The sequence below is a fragment of the Theobroma cacao genome, chromosome 9, assembly GCF_053813885.1.
Source record: "Theobroma cacao isolate CCN51 chromosome 9, ASM5381388v1, whole genome shotgun sequence".
NCBI classification, from domain to species: Eukaryota; Viridiplantae; Streptophyta; class Magnoliopsida; order Malvales; family Malvaceae; genus Theobroma; species Theobroma cacao.
The window spans coordinates 4,194,753-4,214,407 of NC_142647.1; the positions used below are offsets into that span (position 1 = coordinate 4,194,753).

A 19,655-nucleotide genomic window follows, 5' to 3' on the forward strand; every position below is an offset into this window, starting at 1 on the left:
CAATATAGTTTAGATAAGTTTGAGTGAAGGAAAAAATTAAATTTTTCTTAATTTTAAAGAAATTTATGTGATTCCCATTTATGGATAGGGGACTCCTATTGGAGTTTGGACAATATAGTGACGTTCTTCACAAAAATCATTTTGATTTGGTGATTATCTTTGGAATAACCAAATCCCACACCAAACCAAGAAAAGGGGCAAAAAAAAAAAAAAAAAGAAAGAGAAGGCTGAAAACGACGTTAAAACATGTTCCTTCAACAAATACTAAACAATCACACAAAAACAATGACATCAAAGATCAAACTCTATTTTATAATTTATATAGAGATCTCTCATCTACCAAAACAAACATGAATATAAAGTTGTTTAAGATATCTTGGATTGTGGGGCCTCCTGCATAGATGGCAAATTTCCATCACTGTTCAAATGCCACGTGGCTCATAATGAACCAGCTCCAATCAAACTCGTCATGCCAGCCCCCGGATCTGAGCAAAAACACAGAAAGCAATCCCGTCCCCCACTGAATCCAAAACGAAATTAAAAAAGAAAAAAAAAAGTAAAAAAGGTGGGATATATATTTGGAGAATATAGAACTAAAATATTTAGACACAAAGAGGTCCGAGCGTGACTGTCAAATCTACATATTCTCTCTCTCTCTCTTTCTTTCTTTCGCTCTAAAAACTCTCTCTCATGATTCAGAAAAACTCTGTTCTTTTAATTTTTGGTTCCTGAGATTCGATTCAATCGGCGATCTTTTTCCACTGATCCTCGGGAATCCCTCGTCTTCCTTCTTTCAATCTGTGTCTCCTTCCCAGAATATAATGCTCCAGATTTTCAAGGTACATCTATAGAAAATATAATATTATATTTGTAATTATTATTTATGTCTATCTATAGAAAAGAATAAAAAAAACATGTAATAATATCTCCTTCTTTGTCTTCGTTTCTCTTTTGTTTAGTTAAATTAATGGTTTTTTTTTTCTTTCAGCTGTTGGCTTTCTTTGAATTTTTTTCCTTTCTTACAAGACTTCGATCTTATCATCAGCTTCGTGTTCTTGTTTCAACACTGTCTTTGGTTTTTTTTTTCTTTTGGTTTCCAATCTGGGAATTTTGGAGTGGTTGTGGAAGTTTTGTTTTTGCTTTCAGAAAGGATTTTCTTTTGCCAAATGGGTGATGGGTTTTATGCTTCTGTAACTGCAACTTTTCTTCAAAGTACGTTTTTGTTTTTTGGTTTTGAATTCCCAATTTATGGTCCTTGGTTTCCGTTATTTTCCTTTTCCCTGAATTTGAAGCGATTTTTTTTATCTTCTTTCTGTTCAATTTGATAAATAAAAGCTATGTACATTTATGTTGTTTTTGTTTTTTATTGATATATCTGATTTTCATTTTTGTTCAAAAACGATTAATAATGCTGTCTCTCTGCAGCAGTATGGTACTCTCTCATGAGACTAATCTTCTCTGCATCATTGACTACCTATATATATATATATTTTTCTTTTTAGGTCTTTGAGATTCTTCTTTGAAACTCTGTGCTTTAGGTGGGTATTTTCTGAGTACATTAAAAAAGGTTCCCTTTTATGGAAATGGGATCTGCTTTTTCACATCTCATCATAAATAATAATAATAACAACAATAATAAAAATAAAAAATAGTAATAAGTAGTACTTGTAATATTATTTTCATGTTTGTTACCTGATCCTTCTGTGAAAAGTAGAACCCATGGAGGCCATGATTTCTACTGCAGGCCTTTGTCTCTTATGCCCAAAATGCCTTAAACAATTCCAACGCCTTCTTCATGTTTTGTCTGGGGTTTTGCTTTAGATAAGTATGTTAAGAGTTCGGATATGATTATGGGTATTTATTAAAAATAAATAAATTACTAGTGTATTACTAGGAGCCTTTTTTTTATATAACACATTTAACAACTGCTGTCTCATCTTTTGTTCGCTCTTATATTCTTCTTTTCTCTTTGTATTTTTGGATTCAGGCCCGGTTTTGATTTGATAGAACTCTGACTCAGCAAGTGGGGAAAAATATGGAGGGTGACGCGTTCTCAGGGCTTGGCAATGGTACTCAGATAGATGGCAAGGTCGTGCAGACATTTCAGAAGAGCTTTGTTCAGGTTCAGCATATCTTGGACCAGAATAGGCTGCTCATCAATGAGATAAACCAGAATCATGAGTCCAAGATCCCTGACAACTTGAGCAGAAATGTTGGTCTAATTAGGGAGCTCAACAACAACATAAGAAGAGTGGTTGACCTCTATGCTGATCTTTCAAGTTCCTTCACCAAGTCCGTGGATGCCTCGTCTGAGGGGGATTCTAGCGGTGCTATGAAATCAGACGGCAAAGCTGGTCACAAAAGAAACAGGCCGGCTTGATTTAGAGAGAAAAAGTTGGGTTTTTTTTCTTTTTTATTAGTAATTCTTTTGCATGGTGCCAAATGAAGAATCTTCACAGCTTTGTTGAGGTAGTAGAAAATGGTCAGATTCTGTAACTCCCCTCGTATTAGTGATGAACTGTCTTTAGTTCTCGACTTACTGCTCACATTTGTTAGTCAAAATAATCGGTCTAAAATTTCTTCTATTGCATTGTAACTCCGTGTAACCCTGGATCTAATTGAAATGAAGCATGTGGGTGTTCATTTCTAATTTTTGCTGCTGTCTTGGTAATGGGTAATAAAAGTTACTACTTTTACAATTAAACCTTCTCAGCTTCTCTTTCCCTTTTTCCTTTTCAATGTTATAAATGTCAATTTTTAGTTGTTTTACAAGGAAGGAGGAGCTGATCTTTTTGTGTCATGCAATTAGGACTTCTTAAATTTCACTGATAGAAAAAAGAGGTCTGAGAGCTTTTAGTTTATCCTAACTTTTTCTGTTTCTCAAAAAGGCTGATATCTATTATGCCTCTTTACAAATATTTTCTCTCTCAGATTCTTTACACGAAGGTTCATTGTCTACTTTTGGATGGAAACTCTCCATTATACCCTTTATTCCCTTTTCAACCTCAATCCAAAGCATATTTCTTCTAGACCTTAGCTGAGAAGCAAACACTGAAAGAGTTCTGAAGATACTGTTTTCGGTCTTCTCCCATAATACCAACGCTTCTCTTTGCTGGGGAATCGCTGTTCACATTGCTTTTGTTTATATGCTTTGTTAAGAAACTGAAAGCAGGTGCATACATCTCTGAGAAGATGCTCTGAAAAAATTTGAAGGAAAGCAGCTTTAGATAACCATTGTGGTTCCCAATCACATACCACCACAGGATCAGAATCTCAGATAAGAGATGATGAGCTTTTGACTATTTTTTTAAAAAAAATGTTGCAGCCAATGGCAATCTCTTGGATGGTATTGGGTAAAGGAAAATAAAGTATTGTATAGGGGAGGGGTTGTTTAAGACAAAGCACTAGAGTTGCTAGGGACAGACAGATATGTGTAAACAGTGACCCGCAACAACACGACAAGGGGCCCGAGGTTCTTCTTTTGTGATGAAACTGAACTTCTCCATGCTTATCCCTTCTCCTACTTAGGTTCTTTCTCTTTTACTTTTTCCCCCTAATTTTGCCCTTTTATTTTATATTCTCTTTATGTAATAAATGTCTTTTACGACTTCCTTCAAGTTGATGATTCCTCCCCCCAGCTGCTCTCTTTCTCTGATTGAGCAGGTGTCTTTGTTGATGGACCCACTTTACATAGCAACCTGATATCCTGATCCTTGGAGACGAAAGGCCCACATGAGTGATTGCTGGAAAATGGCTTGTTTCTGGTTAGATTTTTTAAATTGGTGGTGAGGGAATTACCTCATCTACCATTTGGTCCATGCTCCCAACACACACGTTCAACTCACTTTATATCTATTATCCATTCTCCCATTGCCTTTATCTGTCATTTAAGCTCATGTTTTTGTTCTTTCTACTTCTTTTCCATCTCATCCTGACTGATTCTTCATTCTCCCCCCCCCCACCCCACTGCATCTATGTGCTCATAACAAAACATTATTGCTTCATTATTATTATTAAATCAAAACTTTATAGTATTTGCTTTCCTATCGACTGTTGCAAGAAAAATGTCGGCTAACAACCATGGTAGAGCTAATAGCCACCAAAGTGCTACCTGGCGTATTGTATTTGTAAGCAAGTGAAAATTCTGGATTCTGATTTATTTATTCATGAAGCTCAACAGCAAATGCATGATCACACCCAACAACATATATAAAAAAAAGAGAATCTATCCTAAGGAGCAATAAGGTTTTGATTATGACAATTAATTCATGGCATAAATATATTTCGGTAAAACGTCTCTCTCATAGGTGACATACAAGTACAATTTCAAGTAAAGATTGTTATTATTCATATTCAGACACATTTGTGGAGGCCTTCTCTTTTGAAAATGAAAAGCATATATCTTTTATCTAAACACTGAATGTGATTTTAAATGCCACCACCACATTTTTTTTTTCTCATTGATAATTAAGTTTGGAAAATAAATTTTTAAAATAACTAATTCTTTTTGGAAGTACAAGGTGACCACCATAATTGGACCACCAATCCTTACTTCTTCTTTCCATGTTATATTCTCTATTTTAATCTCCTTCAATGTATAAAGTAGTTATTTATCTACATTAAGAAATAAACAAAAGTATTAATGTTTTTTGCTTAAGTATAAGGATTGTCCTTTAAATATTTCACAATAATGTATAAAATAATAATTTTGAAATAAGATTGAAAAGAGATAAATCTTGATGACACCGATCAATATCAAATCCAACGTAGGCCGGCCAGTCAAAGCAGTCTAAGAAATCCCTTTGAATTCCACAAGATCAAACAAAATGGTAATTACCAAATGATGCCAATATGTATAATTTAAATAATAATAATAATAATAATGATAATAATAATTTGCATAGTTTAAGGTAATCATGTAAGTTGTTGAAGATGGAAATAATTCTGGTGGCTGGTTAAAGGGTCTAAAAACCTAGCCAAGGCAAATTAAACATGCTATAACATTACATGTGGAATGGGAATCTACTTTTTTTTTTTTGGCTTTGCTTTCTTTCCTTTTTGTTCCTTGCATTTCCAGCAAATAGGTTGGAAAGGAACCCCAGTCTAGCTTCCCCCACTTTTGTCCTATAATAATCAAGGATCTCTTATGGGGTTATCAACATCATTAGTTGGAACAGATTGTGGTCATCCAATTATAATAACCCATGTTTTCCTCTTGAAAACGACTAATTATGCTCTAATTATAATAACATTAAATAAATGAAAATTTTTCAGGAAATGGGCATGGAGATCTCCCAAAGAGATGCAGGAAAAGGGTTATCTTCAGCATTTCCTTAGGGTGACCCACAAAAAAGGAAGCTGCTTTACAACAGATGTATTAAGTAATTAGAGTTGCAACTCTGATTGGGCAATCTTAAAAGAAAATATATGGTTGTTTAACTGATCAAACTGTGAGTGGGTCAAGAAAAAAGGCTTTCCCTTTTCTCCATAATTGTGTGTTTGAAAAAGGATAGGATTACAGTTGTCTCATTGCTTAGAAAAAAGTATGTCCATATACCATTCCCCCATTCTAGTTTCTTTCTCTTTACTTTGATTTGCAATAGACAACTTTATCACAAGATGCTAAAGAATTCCCAACTTTTCTTTTGAATATCTTTGATGTTGAGGAAGGGAGATAAGATTGGAGCTTACGACACAGCTAAACTTATTTTCTTTTGTACTGATTCTATTCTTTTTATATCGAAACACCCCTTTGTTTTTTTATCTTTTACTCATTCCTCCAAATGCAAGTAAATTATTAGACTGCCTTTGGGGTTCCGGTTCCATGCCTATACACTGCTATTTGCGCAATGAAAAAGTTGGACGTTCCGTGATTTGTTAGGCACCTTTAATTTAAGCTCTTCCCCCTTCATTCTTCAATCCAATAAAAGGATACTCTTAATTATGAATTGAAAGGCTAAAGCATTTGTGTTTGTCAATGAATTCTAGCCTCTAGGTTAAATCATGTTGTAGAGTGTTAGTGTACATGAAGTTTAAATAGAACTCAAAGAATTGGTAAAATTGATTTGAAGACGAGATTTTTAATAGATGTTATTTTAAGACTTAGTTTACTCTCGTGCAAAAGGAAATTATACAACTAAGTTTACCCTCGTGCAGAAGAAAATTATACAACTAGCTTTAGGGATACAACAAAATCAATATTTAACTTCGTCTTGCGCTTTACGAAAGTAGACCGTTAGATAGAGTTTGCAAACTTAAAAGTTTGCAAAGTTGTATTCAATACTCGGAGTCTACGTTTTATAGCAATAAAATTATAAGGAATTTGGATTCCTTTGATCGATGATGGAGCTCCGGTGTTTATGTTAATTTTTAGAACATAACACTTCTCTAATCTTAATTTTTTTTACTTTTATTTTATTTGTTTTTGGTGTGTCAAAATAGTTGGCAACAAGTGCTTGTAACTGTTTCTTCTTCAAGGACACAATACTTTCATTAATGTACCATTTTATCTAAAAGATATATTTACATTTTATAAGACAATTTTTGGATAAATGTATTGTTTCAATAATCATTTTATGAAATGACAACTATTCATTCTATAAACATAATTTTTGAGTTATAATTTAAAACAATAATTTTTCATGTTTAAACTTTTGAGCTATGGTGTTTTTTCAATTTATCTAATAAATTTTAGATGTCATTTTACGAAGAGATATAACCATTTACATGAAAATCTGTTTACAATCCAATAGTCATACTATGTCACTTTATGTGATATAACTTTTAAATTAAAATACATAACTTTTGATTTTGAAAATATACCAACATAGGATAATTTATGTAATAAAATTAACTTCTTTTTAGTGTCTAATAGAGAATCTATGTTTAACGAGTACGTTAAAGAGCACCCTTTAGTGTTACTATGTAAAGTATTATTTTTACATGATGTTTTGAAAATCATCACCTTAAATATGAAATATTTTATTCAATATAAGAAAATATTACTATAAGCAAAATCTTGTGTTATAACTAATATTAGCGAATGCTTAATTTTCTACATTGGTGTTATGAAGCTAAAATACCAAGGAATCTGACAAATTGAATAAAATCAACAATTAACGAAACTTTATTTCATAATGTAGTTGTAGTACTAGCTGGGTCGGAGTAATGGGCCGCCAGGTTTGTAACGATGAATGGTTTTCACTTTCTAGTTCATCGGGTCTGAACTACAACCTTCTACGGGCCCTTTCCTTTTGTCGATATGATCCAATTAATCCGACCCGGTCCATGTTTGGAAATTATCCATATAAACCGCGGTTCCGAATCCCAAACCCTAGCAAGGGTTTGCAGAGCTTTACGCAGCCGTCTTAAGATCTCATCTCTCTGCAACTTCCCTTCCTTGCCCTCACTTTAACCCAAAAAGCATGGCAGCTCAAATCAGCAAAAAGCGAAAGGTATTGCCTCCGGTTTCCTCTTCTCATTTCTTCCATTTGTTTCGTAAATTTCATCGAAATGATTTTGTTTATTTGCCATTGCTTTCAGTTCGTCGCTGACGGAGTCTTCTTCGCGGAACTCAACGAGGTGTTGACCAGGGAGCTGGCTGAGGATGGATACTCTGGAGTGGAGGTCAGAGTTACCCCCATGCGCACCGAGATCATCATCCGAGCCACCCGCACCCAAAACGTTCTCGGTATCTTTCTAAAAATATTGTTCTTTTTTCTAGACTAAGGTTACTTCTTTTTTTCTTCTCGATTTTGAAATTTATGATAATTGGGGATTATAGGTGAGAAAGGGAGGAGGATTAGGGAGCTGACTTCAGTGGTTCAGAAGCGATTCAAGTTCCCAGAAAACAGCGTTGAGCTTTACGCTGAGAAGGTCAACAACAGAGGCCTTTGCGCTATTGCTCAGGCCGAGTCTCTTCGCTACAAGCTTCTCGGAGGTCTTGCTGTCCGAAGGTACATACTGAAAATCGATTCATTTTACAGATTTTAAAGCCTGTTAATGCTAAATTTAGTGTTCATGTCAATGTGTGACTTTATATGCAATATATTTAAACGGGTTTAAATTATTAGAGTTTGTTAATTGTTGTTGTATAACGTCATCTACAAAGCAGATTGGTATTTCACTACCAATTTTTGTGTCGGAAGATGACAAAAGCAATTAGATAATATATTTCCTGTGTTCCGTAATCCTGCTGAAAATCCATTCGGTTTTCTTGCAGCAACCTTAGGGAGGGAACAATGTCAATTTTTTTCTTCTTAATTTCTTGTTGTGATATGTAATTGATTTTGTATGCAAATGTAATGTATTTATAGATGTCAAATGACCTGGTAGTGCATATGAAAATTTGCAAAATCTATGTTTTCTTTTGTTCAATTTTGGTTTTAGCCAGCTGTTTCGTGACATATTTTGACTATATCTAGTCATCTATAAAGCAAATAGGTTATTCCTGTACCGATTTTGTGTCGGAAGATGACAAGATTAATTCAATCCTCCATTCCATCATCCGGTTTGAAATTCACTGTTTTCTTCCAGTAACATTTGGGAGGATACATATTCAGAGCTATCAATTTCGTTATTCATTTTTTGGTGCAATTTTTTGGTTTCTCTGTGTGTATGTTATGGATTTTATTTGAAATTTGTGAACTTCTTGTTATTGTTATAAATGGTGTAAATTGGTAAGTTCTTGTTTGTGGATTCAAGTTGATAGTTGGGATGGTTGTTATTCTATTTCAGGGCTTGCTATGGTGTCTTGAGATTCATCATGGAGAGTGGTGCCAAGGGATGCGAGGTTTGTAAACTAGCTGATTTTGGAGTTAATATGATATTGTGTCCTTATTTGATTTATGTTTTTAACTTGTATTTTTTTTTGGCTTCCTTGTGCAATAGGTTATTGTTAGTGGAAAGCTAAGGGCACAGCGAGCCAAGTCTATGAAATTCAAGGATGGGTATATGATTTCTTCTGGTCATCCAGTCAACGAATATATAGACTCTGCTGTCAGACATGTTCTTTTGAGACAGGTTCGCAATCCATTTGTTTTCTCTGGTTTGCCCGTTTTGATTGTCATTTCTGACCAAGTTTCTGGTTGTTAACACAGGGGGTACTAGGTATCAAGGTCAAGATCATGCTTGACTGGGATCCCAAGGGTAAGCAAGGCCCTACAACTCCACTACCTGATCTTGTCACAATCCACTCTCCCAAGGAGGATGAAGAGACCTTCAAGGTTAAGCCTGAAACAACAGATATTGAGATTCCGGTGGTGGCTTAAAGCTCAATGAGTACCGTTTTGATGATAGTCATCTATTTAATTTTGGGAGTATGCAAGTGCCTTAGTTTTTGTAGCCAAAATTTGGCTTCAAGGACCTCTGCTGGATGTTTTTGTATTTTTCTTTGATGTTTCTCAAATTTTTTTACACTAAATTAGTTTTCATTAAGGATTTATTATTTTTTTAAGTTTATAATGTCGTTGTGGTCTCTGCCAGTGTTTGGTGTTTCATTCCCTGTTCAGGCAGGCCTTTGAAATCTTCACACGTGATGATGAGCTTTGCGATTTTGCTTCGAACTGCACGCCCTTTTGTTTAGAACACTCTTTTTGGCCAAGAAAGAGAGGAGAATAAGAGAATGGAGAGATAAGAATAAATAATTTTTTTGAATGCCTTGAATGCTGAAGATGATTATCCATTTGCCCCCCATGGAAGCTTTCCAGAGTCTTTCCAAAATGGGTAATGCTCCTGCCTGCTGTTTACTGGTTGGTTAACGGTGATCAAAAACTTCCAAGCAAAACTTATTATACTCTCAAATCGAATTTGTAAAGCCTCCACTCGCGGTCACACAAGAAAGATGAAAAAATTAAAAAAAAAATCCCGCAACGCTGCGTTTAGAGTGAAAACCATCGATCGAAGTTCAAATGACCCGCCAGCTATGTGGGCTTGTAACTGTAAATATGTCCTAAACAGAAATTTGGTCCCCATTTTCAGGTTTCAAAAATCAAAACAAAATTCTCCTCCATCTCAAGTGGTTAAGTCGGTTATACCCTTTCCCCCAAGTCCCCGCCATCAGACCATTACCTTACCCATCTATCGTTTCTCACTTTGCCTCTCTCCCGCCGGACAATTACTGTTAATCTGTCTAAAACTTCATCTCAAAAGATTTTAAATTCCTTCACATTTTATAGGCCTTTAGGGTTTTTGGTCGCGAGATTTAGCTTTAGTGACGAAGATGCCAGTCAATCTCACGCGCAACGCGATTGCGTCGATCAACACTGGCGATGTGAACTCGAAGCCGTTGGTTCAGGTGGTGGATATCAAGCTGATTGGCAATTCTCAGGAGAGATACCGGTTTCTACTATCCGATTCCGAGTCCTCTCAGCACGCGATGCTCGCCACTCAGCTCAATGAACAAGTCAGGACCGGACGAGTCAAGAAAGGATCTATCATCCAGTTGATCGACTATGTTTGCAGCACTGTTCAGAATCGTAGGTGCGATTGACTGCTTTTCTACTTAAAACTAATGAATTAATTTGAATGTTGATATACGAATTTTTTTCGGACAGTAAGTATTGATATACGATTATGTAGTTTCAAAATTCAGTTTGGGAAGACTTGAGATTCAAATTTGATCCTCTTATTTTTTAAAATACAAGAGCAAAGTTCGCCCTTTTTTTTTTTTGGGTTGAAGATTTGAGAAATTCAAATTCATTTTTATTAAGCGTTCAAGTTGATTGGTGCCTTGAATACAAAGTTGAAGGAACTTTTAAGTAGATGAATTATCGTTAATCCTATCCACTCCTAATGAACTTAAATAAAAGGTAAGGCTAGGACCATTGTCGAGTAGATTATTCATATTCAAGTTATCAATTAAAGTAAGGAGGAAAGGAAATCATATTATTCATTCTCCACAGTGTATAATTTGAAATCAAATATGTTACATAGCCTTCAGAAACATGTTTTGAAAATAATTACGTTTCATGCCTTATAAGTCACTACATGTTCGTGGAAGTTCTATTGCTTTCAGCTCGTTTGATTGAGAGTTGGTGACATGTTCATTTAAGAAGTCTTGGATAAATTTTTTTGTTGTTCTCTCTGTGCAGGATTATTGTCGTGCTGTATATGGAGACTATAATTCCAGAGTATGAAATAATTGGGAATCCAAAACTTCTTACGGATTCTGATTCAACAACTAACAAGTCATTGCCTAGTCTCACGCGCAACACGATTGCGTCGATCAACGCTGGCGATGTGAACTCCAAGCCATTGGTTCAGGTGGTGGGTATCAAGCTGATTGGCAATTCTCAAGAGAGATACTGGTTTCTACTATCTGATTCGGAGTCCTCTCAGCACTCGATGCTCGCCACTCAGCTCAATGAACAAGTCAGGACCGGACGAGTCAAGAAAGGATCTATCATCCAGTTGATCGACTATGTTTGCAGCACCGTTCAGAATCGTAGGTGCGATTGACTGCTTTTCTACTTAAAACTAATGAATTAATTTGAATGTTGATATACGAATTTTTTTGGGAAAGTAAGTATTGATATACGATTATGTAGTTTCAAAATTCAGTTTGGGAGGACTTGAGATTCAAATTTGATCCTTTTATTTTTTAAAATACAAGAGCAAAGTTCGCCTCTTTTTTTTTTTTGGGTTGAAGATTTGAGAAATTCAAATTCATTTTTATTAAGTGTTCAAGTTGATTGGTGCCTTGAATACAAAGTTGAAGGAACTTTTAAGTAGATGAATTATCGTTAATCCTATCCACTCCTAACGAACTTAAATAAAAGGTAAGGCTAGGACCATTGTCGAGTAGATTATTCATATCCAAGATATCAATTAAAGTAAGGAGGAAACGAAATCATATTATTCATTCTCCACAGTGTATAATTTGAAATCAAATATGTTACATAGCCTTCAGAAACATGTTTTGAAAATAATTACGTTTCATGCCTTATAAGTCACTACATGTTCGTGGAAGTTCTATTGCTTTCAGCTGTTTTGATTGAGAGTTGGTGACATGTTCATTTAAGAAGTCTTGGATAAATTTTTTTGTTGTTCTCTCTGTGCAGGATTATTGTCGTGCTGAATATGGAGACTATAATTCCAGAGTATGAAATAATTGGGAATCCAAAACTTCTTACGGATTCTGATTCAACAACTAACAAGTCATTGCCTAGTCTCACGCGCAATGCGATTGCGTCGATCAATGCTGGCGATGTGAACTCCAAGCCGTTGGTTCAGGTGGTGGATATCAAGCTGATTGGCAATTCTCAGGATAGATACCGGTTTCTACTATCCGATACCGAGTTCTCTCAGCACGCGATGCTCGCCACTCAGCTCAATGAACAAGTCAGGACCGGACGAGTCAAGAAAGGATCTATCATCCAGTTGACCGACTATGTTTGCAGCACCGTTCAGAATCGTAGGTGTGATTGACTGCTTTTCTACTTAAAACTAATGAATTAATTTGAATGTTGATATACGAATTTTTTTCGGAAAGTAAGTATTGATATACGGTTATGTAGTTTCAAAATTCAGTTTGGGAAGACTTGAGATTCAAATTTGATCCTTTTATTTTTTAAAATACAAGAGCAAAGTTCGCCCTTTTTTTTTTTTTTGGGTTGAAGATTTGAGAAATTCAAATTCATTTTTATTAAGCGTTCAAGTTGATTGGTGCCTTGAATACAAAGTTGAAGGAACTTTTAAGTAGATGATTTATCGTTAATCCTATCCACTCCTAATGAACTTAAATAAAAGGTAAGGCTAGGACCATTGTCGAGTAGATTATTCATATTCAAGATATCAATTAAAGTAAGGAGGAAAGGAAATCATATTATTCATTCTCCACAGTGTATAATTTGAAATCAAATATGTTACATAGCCTTCAGAAACATGTTTTGAAAATAATTACGTTTCATGCCTTATAAGTCACTACATGTTCGTGGAAGTTCTATTGCTTTCAGCTCGTTTGATTGAGAGTTGGTGACATGTTCATTTAAGAAGTCTTGGATAAATTTTTTTGTTGTTCTCTCTGTGCAGGATTATTGTCGTGCTGAATATGGAGACTATAATTCCAGAGTATGAAATAATTGGGAATCCAAAACTTCTTACGGATTCTGATTCAACAACTAACAAGTCATTGCCTAATCTCACGCGCAACGCGATTGTGTCGATCAACGCTGGTGATGTGAACTCCAAGCCGTTGGTTCAGGTTGTGGGTATCAAGCTGATTGGCAATTCTCAGGAGAGATACCGGTTTCTACTATCCGATTCCGAGTCCTCTCAGCACGCGATGCTCGCCACTCAGCTCAATGAACAAGTCAGGACCGGACGAGTCAAGAAAGGATCTATCATCCAGTTGATTGACTACGTTTGCAGCACTGTTCAGAATCGTAGGTGCGATTGACTGCTTTTCTACTTAAAACTAATCAATTAATTTGAATGTTGATATATGAATTTTTTTGGGAAATTAAGTATTGATATACGATTATGTAGTTTCAAAATTCAGTTTGGGAAGACTTGAGATTCAAATTTGATCCTTTTATTTTTTAAAATACAAGAGCAAAGTTTGCCTTTTTTTTTTTTTTTTTGGGGTTGAAGTTTTGAGAAATTCAAATTCATTTTTATTAAGCATTCAAGTTGATTGGTGCCTTGAATACAAAGTTGAAGGAACTTTTAAGTAGATGAATTATCGTTAATCCTATCCACTCCTAACGAACTTAAATAAAAGGTAAGGCTAGGACCATTGTCGAGTAGATTATTCATATTCAAGATATCAATTAAAGTAAGGAGGAAACGAATCATATTATTCATTCTCCACAGTGTATAATTTGAAATCAAATATGTTACATAGCCTTCAGAAACATGTTTTGAAAATAATTACGTTTCATGCCTTATAAGTCACTACATGTTCGTGGAAGTTCTATTGCTTTCAGCTGTTTTGATTGAGAGTTGGTGACATGTTCATTTAAGAAGTCTTGGATAATTTTTCTGTTGATCTCTCTGTGTAGGATTATTGTCGTGCTGAATATGGAGGCTGTAATTCCAGAGTATGAAATAATTGGGAATCCAAAACTTCTTACGGATTCTGATTCAACAACTAACAAGTCATTGCCTTTTTCTAAAAATATTGAGACTAATTCCAGAGTATGAAATAATTGAGAGGACTCAGAGCCACCCGCACCCAAAACGTTCTTGGTATCTTTCTAAAATGTTGTTCTTTTTCTAGACTTAGGTTACTTCTTTTTTTATTCTCGATTTTGAAATTTATGATAATTGAGGATTATAGGTGAGAAAGGGAGGAGGATTAGGGAGTTGACCTCAGTGGTTCAGAAGCGATTCAAGTTCCCAGAAAACAGCGTTGAGCTTTACGCTGAGAAGGTCAACAACAGAGGCCTTTGCACTATTGCTCAGGGCGAGTCTTCGCTACAAGCTTCTCGGAGGTCTTGCTGTCCGAAGGTACATACTGAAAATCGACTCATTTTACAGATTTTAAAGCCTGTTAATGCTAAATTTAGTGTTCATGTCAATGTGCAACTTTATATGCAATATATTTAAACGAGTTTAAATTATTAGAGTTTGTTAATTGTTGTTGTATAACGTCATCTACAAAGCAGATTGGTATTTCACTACCAATTTTTGTGTCGGAAGATGACAAAAGCAATTAGATAATATATTTCCTGTGTTCCGTAATCCTGCTGAAAATTCATTCGGTTTTCTTGCAGCAACCTTAGGGAGGGAACAATGTCAATTTTTTTCTTCTTAATTTCTTGTTGTGATATGTAATTGATTTTGTATGCAAATGTAATGTATTTATAGATGTCAAATGACCTGGTAGTGCATATGAAAATTTGCAAAATCTATGTTTTCTTTTGTTCAATTTTGGTTTTAGCCAGCTGTTTCGTGACATATTTTGACTATATCTAGTCATCTATAAAGCAAATAGGTTATTCCTGTACCGATTTTGTGTCGGAAGATGACAAGATTAATTCAATCCTCCATTCCATCATCCGGTTTGAAATTCACTGTTTTCTTCCAGTAACATTTGGGAGGATACATATTCAGAGCTATCAATTTCGTTATTCATTTTTTGGTGCAATTTTTTGGTTTCTCTGTGTGTATGTTATGGATTTTATTTGAAATTTGTGAACTTCTTGTTATTGTTATAAATGGTGTAAATTGGTAAGTTCTTGTTTGTGGATTCAAGTTGATAGTTGGGATGGTTGTTATTCTATTTCAGGGCTTGCTATGGTGTCTTGAGATTCATCATGGAGAGTGGTGCCAAGGGATGCGAGGTTTGTAAACTAGCTGATTTTGGAGTTAATATGATATTGTGTCCTTATTTGATTTATGTTTTTAACTTGTATTTTTTTTTGGCTTCCTTGTGCAATAGGTTATTGTTAGTGGAAAGCTAAGGGCACAGCGAGCCAAGTCTATGAAATTCAAGGATGGGTATATGATTTCTTCTGGTCATCCAGTCAACGAATATATAGACTCTGCTGTCAGACATGTTCTTTTGAGACAGGTTCGCAATCCATTTGTTTTCTCTGGTTTGCCCGTTTTGATTGTCATTTCTGACCAAGTTTCTGGTTGTTAACACAGGGGGTACTAGGTATCAAGGTCAAGATCATGCTTGACTGGGATCCCAAGGGTAAGCAAGGCCCTACAACTCCACTACCTGATCTTGTCACAATCCACTCTCCCAAGGAGGATGAAGAGACCTTCAAGGTTAAGCCTAAAACAACAGATATTGAGATTCCGGTGGTGGCTTAAAGCTCAATGATTACCGTTTGATGATAGTCATCTATTTAATTTTGGGAGTATGCAAGTGCCTTAGTTTTTGTAGCCAAAATTTGGCCCCAAAGACCTCTGCTGGATGTTTTTGTATTCTTCTTTGATGTTTCTCAAATTTTGTTACACTAAATTAGTTTTCATTAAGGATTTATTATTTTTTTAAGTTTATAATGTCATGTTGGTCTCTGCCAGTGCTTGGTGTTTCATTCTCTGTTAAGGCCGGCATTTGAAATCTTCATACAGTATGACGAGCTTTGGGGTGTAATACTGTATTTTACTTCGTACTGCAAACTCTTTTGTTTAGAAAACTCTTTTTTGCCAAGAAAAAGAGGAGAATAAGAGCTGAGAATAAATCATTTTTTTGAATGCCTTGAATGCTGAAGATGATTATCTATTTGCCCCCCATAGAAGCTTTCCAGAGTCTTTCCAAAATGTGTAATGCTCCTGCCGGCTGTTTACTGGTTGGTTAACGGTGATCAAAAACTTCCAAGCAAACTTATCATACTCTCAAATCGAATTTGTACAGCCTCCACTCGCGGTCACACAAGAAAGATGAAAAAATTCAAAAAAAATAATCCCGCAACGCTGCGTTTAATGTGAAAGCCATCGATCAAAGTTCAAATGACCTGCCAGCTATGCGGGCTTGTAACTGTAATTATGTCCTAAACAGAGATTTGGTCCCATTTTCTCGTTTCAAAAATCAAGACAAATTTCACCTCCATCTCAAGTCGGTTATAACCTTTCCCCCAAATCCTCGCCATCAGACCATTACCTTACGCCTCTATCGTTTCTCACTTTGCCTCTCGCCCTCCTATCAATTACCGTTAATCTGTCTAAAAATTCATCTCAGAAGATTTTAAATTCCTTCACATTTTATAGGCCTTAAGGGTTTTTGGTCGCGAGATTTAGCTTTAGTGACGAAGATGCCAGTCAATCTCACGCGCAACGCGATTGCGTCGATCAACGCTGGCGATGTGAACTCCAAGCCGTTGGTTCAGGTGGTGGATATCAAGCTGATTGGCAATTCTCAGGAGAGATACCGGTTTCTACTATCCGATTCCGAGTCCTCTCAGGACGCGATGCTCGCCACTCAGCTCAATGAACAAGTCAGGACCGGACGAGTCAAGAAAGGATCTATCATCCAGTTGATCGACTACGTTTGCAGCACTGTTCAGAATCGTAGGTGCGATTGACTGCTTTTCTACTTAAAACTAATGAATTAATTTGAATGTTGATATACGAATTTTTTTGAAAAGTAAGTATTGATATACGATTTTGTAGTTTCAAAATTCAGTTTGGGAAGACTTGAGATTCAGATTTGATCCTTTTATTTTTTAAAATACAAGAGCAAAGTTCTTTTTTTTTTTTTTTTAGGTTGAAGATTTGAGAAATTCAAATTCATTTTTATTAAGCGTTCAAGTTGATTGGTGCCTTGAATACAAAGTTGAAGGAACTTTTAAGTAGATGAATTATCGTTAATCCTATCCACTGCTAATGAACTTAAATAAAAGGTAAGGCTAGGACCATTGTCGAGTAGATTATTCATATTCAAGATATCAATTAAAGTAAGGAGGAAAGGAAATCATATTATTCATTCTCCACAGTGTATAATTTGAAATCAAATATGTTACATAGCCTTCAGAAACATGTTTTGAAAATAATTACATTTCATGCCTTATAAGTCACTACATGTTCGTGGAAGTTCTATTGCTTTCAGCTCGTTTGATTGAGAGTTGGTGACATGTTCATTTAAGAAGTCTTGGATAAATTTTTTTGTTGTTCTCTCTGTGCAGGATTATTGTCGTGCTAAATATGGAGACTATAATTCCAGAGTATGAAATAATTGGGAATTCAAAACTTCTTACGGATTCTGATTCAACAACTAACAAGTCATTGCCTAATAGCAATTCGGAGCCTTCAGTGAGGTCTAGCAATTATAAATATAGAGCCAATGTTCCCACTAACAATGTCCAGAGCTTTCGTCCCACTATTCAACCCCCCTACCAGCCACCTCCAAATTACAAAATTCAGGGCCCAATAATGAAGAATGAGGCACCAGCACGGATTATTCCTATTGCTGCTTTGAATCCTTACCAGGGTCGTTGGGCAATCAAGGCTCGTGTGACTGCAAAAGGGGATCTGCGTCGCTACAACAATGCTAGGGGAGATGGGAAGGTCTTCTCCTTTGACCTCCTTGACTCTGATGGAGGAGAAATACGGGTGACCTGCTTCAATGCTGTTGTTGACCGCTTCTACGATGTTATTGAAGTTGGTAGAGTCTACTTAATTTCAAAGGGTAGCTTGAAACCTGCACAAAAGAATTTTAACCATCTGAAGAATGAGTGGGAGATATTCTTGGAATCAAATTCAACTGTGGAGCTTTGCCCTAATGAAGATGGCTCTATTCCAAGACAACAGTTCTCCTTCAGACCTATCAGTGAAATTGATAGTGCTGAAAACAATTCTATACTTGATGTTATTGGTATCGTGATAACTGTTAACCCTTCAGTTCCTATTTTGAGGAAGAACGGTATGGAAACTCAGAGAAGAATTCTGAATTTGAAGGATGCATCTGGAAAGAGTGTTGAGCTAACCCTTTGGGGTGATTTCTGCAACAAGGAAGGTCAAAAGCTGCAAGAGATGGTTGATTCTGGGTTTTTCCCAGTTTTGGCTGTTAAAGCTGGCAAGGTCAGTGACTTCAATGGAAAATCCATTGGCACTATTTCTTCCACGCAGCTCTTTATAAATCCAGATTGTCCAGAGGCTCAGGGCCTTAGAGACTGGTTTGAAAAAGGGGGGAGGAATACTGCTTCTATCTCTATTTCTAAAGAAAATTTGCCTGGAGGATCCAAGAATGAGATACGTAAAACCTTGTCTCAGATCAGGGATGAAGGTCTTGGAAGATCTGATAAGCCAGATTGGGTCACAGCAAGGGCGACTGTAGTTTTCATTAAAACAGATAATTTCTGTTACACAGCTTGCCCATTGATGATTGGAGATAGACAATGCAATAAGAAAGTGGCACGGTCGGGTAACAAGAGATGGCTGTGTGACCGTTGTAATCAAGAATTTGAGGAATGTGAGTACAGATACCTTCTCCAGGTTCAGATTCAAGACCATACAGGACTGACATGGGTAACAGCTTTCCAGGAATCTGGGGAAGAAATCTTGGGATGCTCAGCGAAGGAATTGTACTCATTGAAATATGAATTGCAGGATGATACCAGATTTGGTGAAATTATTTGCAGCAGACTCTTTAACCAATATGTATTCAAGCTTAAAATCAAAGAGGAACTCTATGGCGATGAACAGAGGGTGAAAATCACTGTAGTTAAGGCTGAAAAGGTGAACTACTCTGCAGAAAGTAGATACCTTCTAGACTTGATTTCGAAGAATTTGCAAATTAGAAAAAAATTTTGAACCAAAGTAATGATTTTAGGAGCTGGAACTTTGGTCCTATGTAGTTGATTAACATTTCTTTGGCATTATTTGTTACACAATTGTTGTTAGTGATTCAAGTTTTGAATATGAATTGATCAAATATTGTAGGGATCTTTGAAGAAATGTATAGTTGCTATAATTCTGCATGTTCTTAATCTGAGGTGTTGCATTTTACTTTTTTTAAAATAAAGCTTAAATGACTTGAGTTAATGATATTGCTTACGGAGCATAATCATTTCAGCAGTCGTAGTTTGATGTATTGAGCATTAAATCTAAACTGCCATTGGCGGGTTTTGCCATAGAATGTTTTGTTAGATTCCTGATGAAGTAATCTAAGAGATTGGAACCTAATGTAGAAGATCCCTACACATTGCTGCATAAACTTCTGTTCGTTTCCATAATTTAGCTGCACGCAATCTTTTATTTGTGGT

At 35.8% G+C, this 19,655-nt stretch overlaps 3 protein-coding genes and 1 pseudogene across 4 annotated transcripts; all 4 read left to right on the forward strand.

Moving 5' to 3' along the window:
• The first annotated feature begins 597 nt into the window (after positions 1 to 597).
• On the forward strand, positions 598 to 2,650 carry ELF4-L3 (ELF4-like 3). Its single transcript, XM_088810324.1, has 2 exons — positions 598 to 839; positions 1,988 to 2,650. The coding sequence occupies exon 2, from the start codon at positions 2,036 to 2,038 to the stop codon at positions 2,378 to 2,380; it is 345 nt and encodes a 114-aa protein (XP_088666450.1). The 5' UTR covers positions 598 to 839; positions 1,988 to 2,035; the 3' UTR covers positions 2,381 to 2,650.
• A 4,661-nt stretch (positions 2,651 to 7,311) lies between these two features.
• On the forward strand, positions 7,312 to 9,563 carry LOC18588313 (small ribosomal subunit protein uS3x). The gene is made up of 6 exons (XM_007012626.3): positions 7,312 to 7,454; positions 7,543 to 7,690; positions 7,784 to 7,955; positions 8,737 to 8,791; positions 8,890 to 9,021; positions 9,099 to 9,563. Exons 1-6 carry the CDS (start codon positions 7,425 to 7,427, stop codon positions 9,267 to 9,269), a joined length of 708 nt encoding a protein of 235 aa, XP_007012688.1. The 5' UTR covers positions 7,312 to 7,424; the 3' UTR covers positions 9,270 to 9,563.
• A 390-nt stretch (positions 9,564 to 9,953) lies between these two features.
• On the forward strand, positions 9,954 to 19,379 carry RPA1A (replication protein A 1A). The gene is made up of 5 exons (XM_088810374.1): positions 9,954 to 10,479; positions 11,091 to 11,447; positions 12,060 to 12,416; positions 13,030 to 13,150; positions 17,674 to 19,379. Exons 1-5 carry the CDS (start codon positions 10,220 to 10,222, stop codon positions 19,201 to 19,203), a joined length of 2,625 nt encoding a protein of 874 aa, XP_088666500.1. The 5' UTR covers positions 9,954 to 10,219; the 3' UTR covers positions 19,204 to 19,379.
• On the forward strand, positions 13,283 to 16,149 carry LOC148760631 (small ribosomal subunit protein uS3y-like; annotated as a pseudogene). Its single transcript, XR_016028374.1, has 7 exons — positions 13,283 to 13,386; positions 14,001 to 14,096; positions 14,162 to 14,187; positions 14,279 to 14,448; positions 15,230 to 15,284; positions 15,383 to 15,514; positions 15,592 to 16,149. The product of XR_016028374.1 is annotated as a small ribosomal subunit protein uS3y-like (transcript).
• Positions 19,380 to 19,655: the final 276 nt, after the last annotated feature.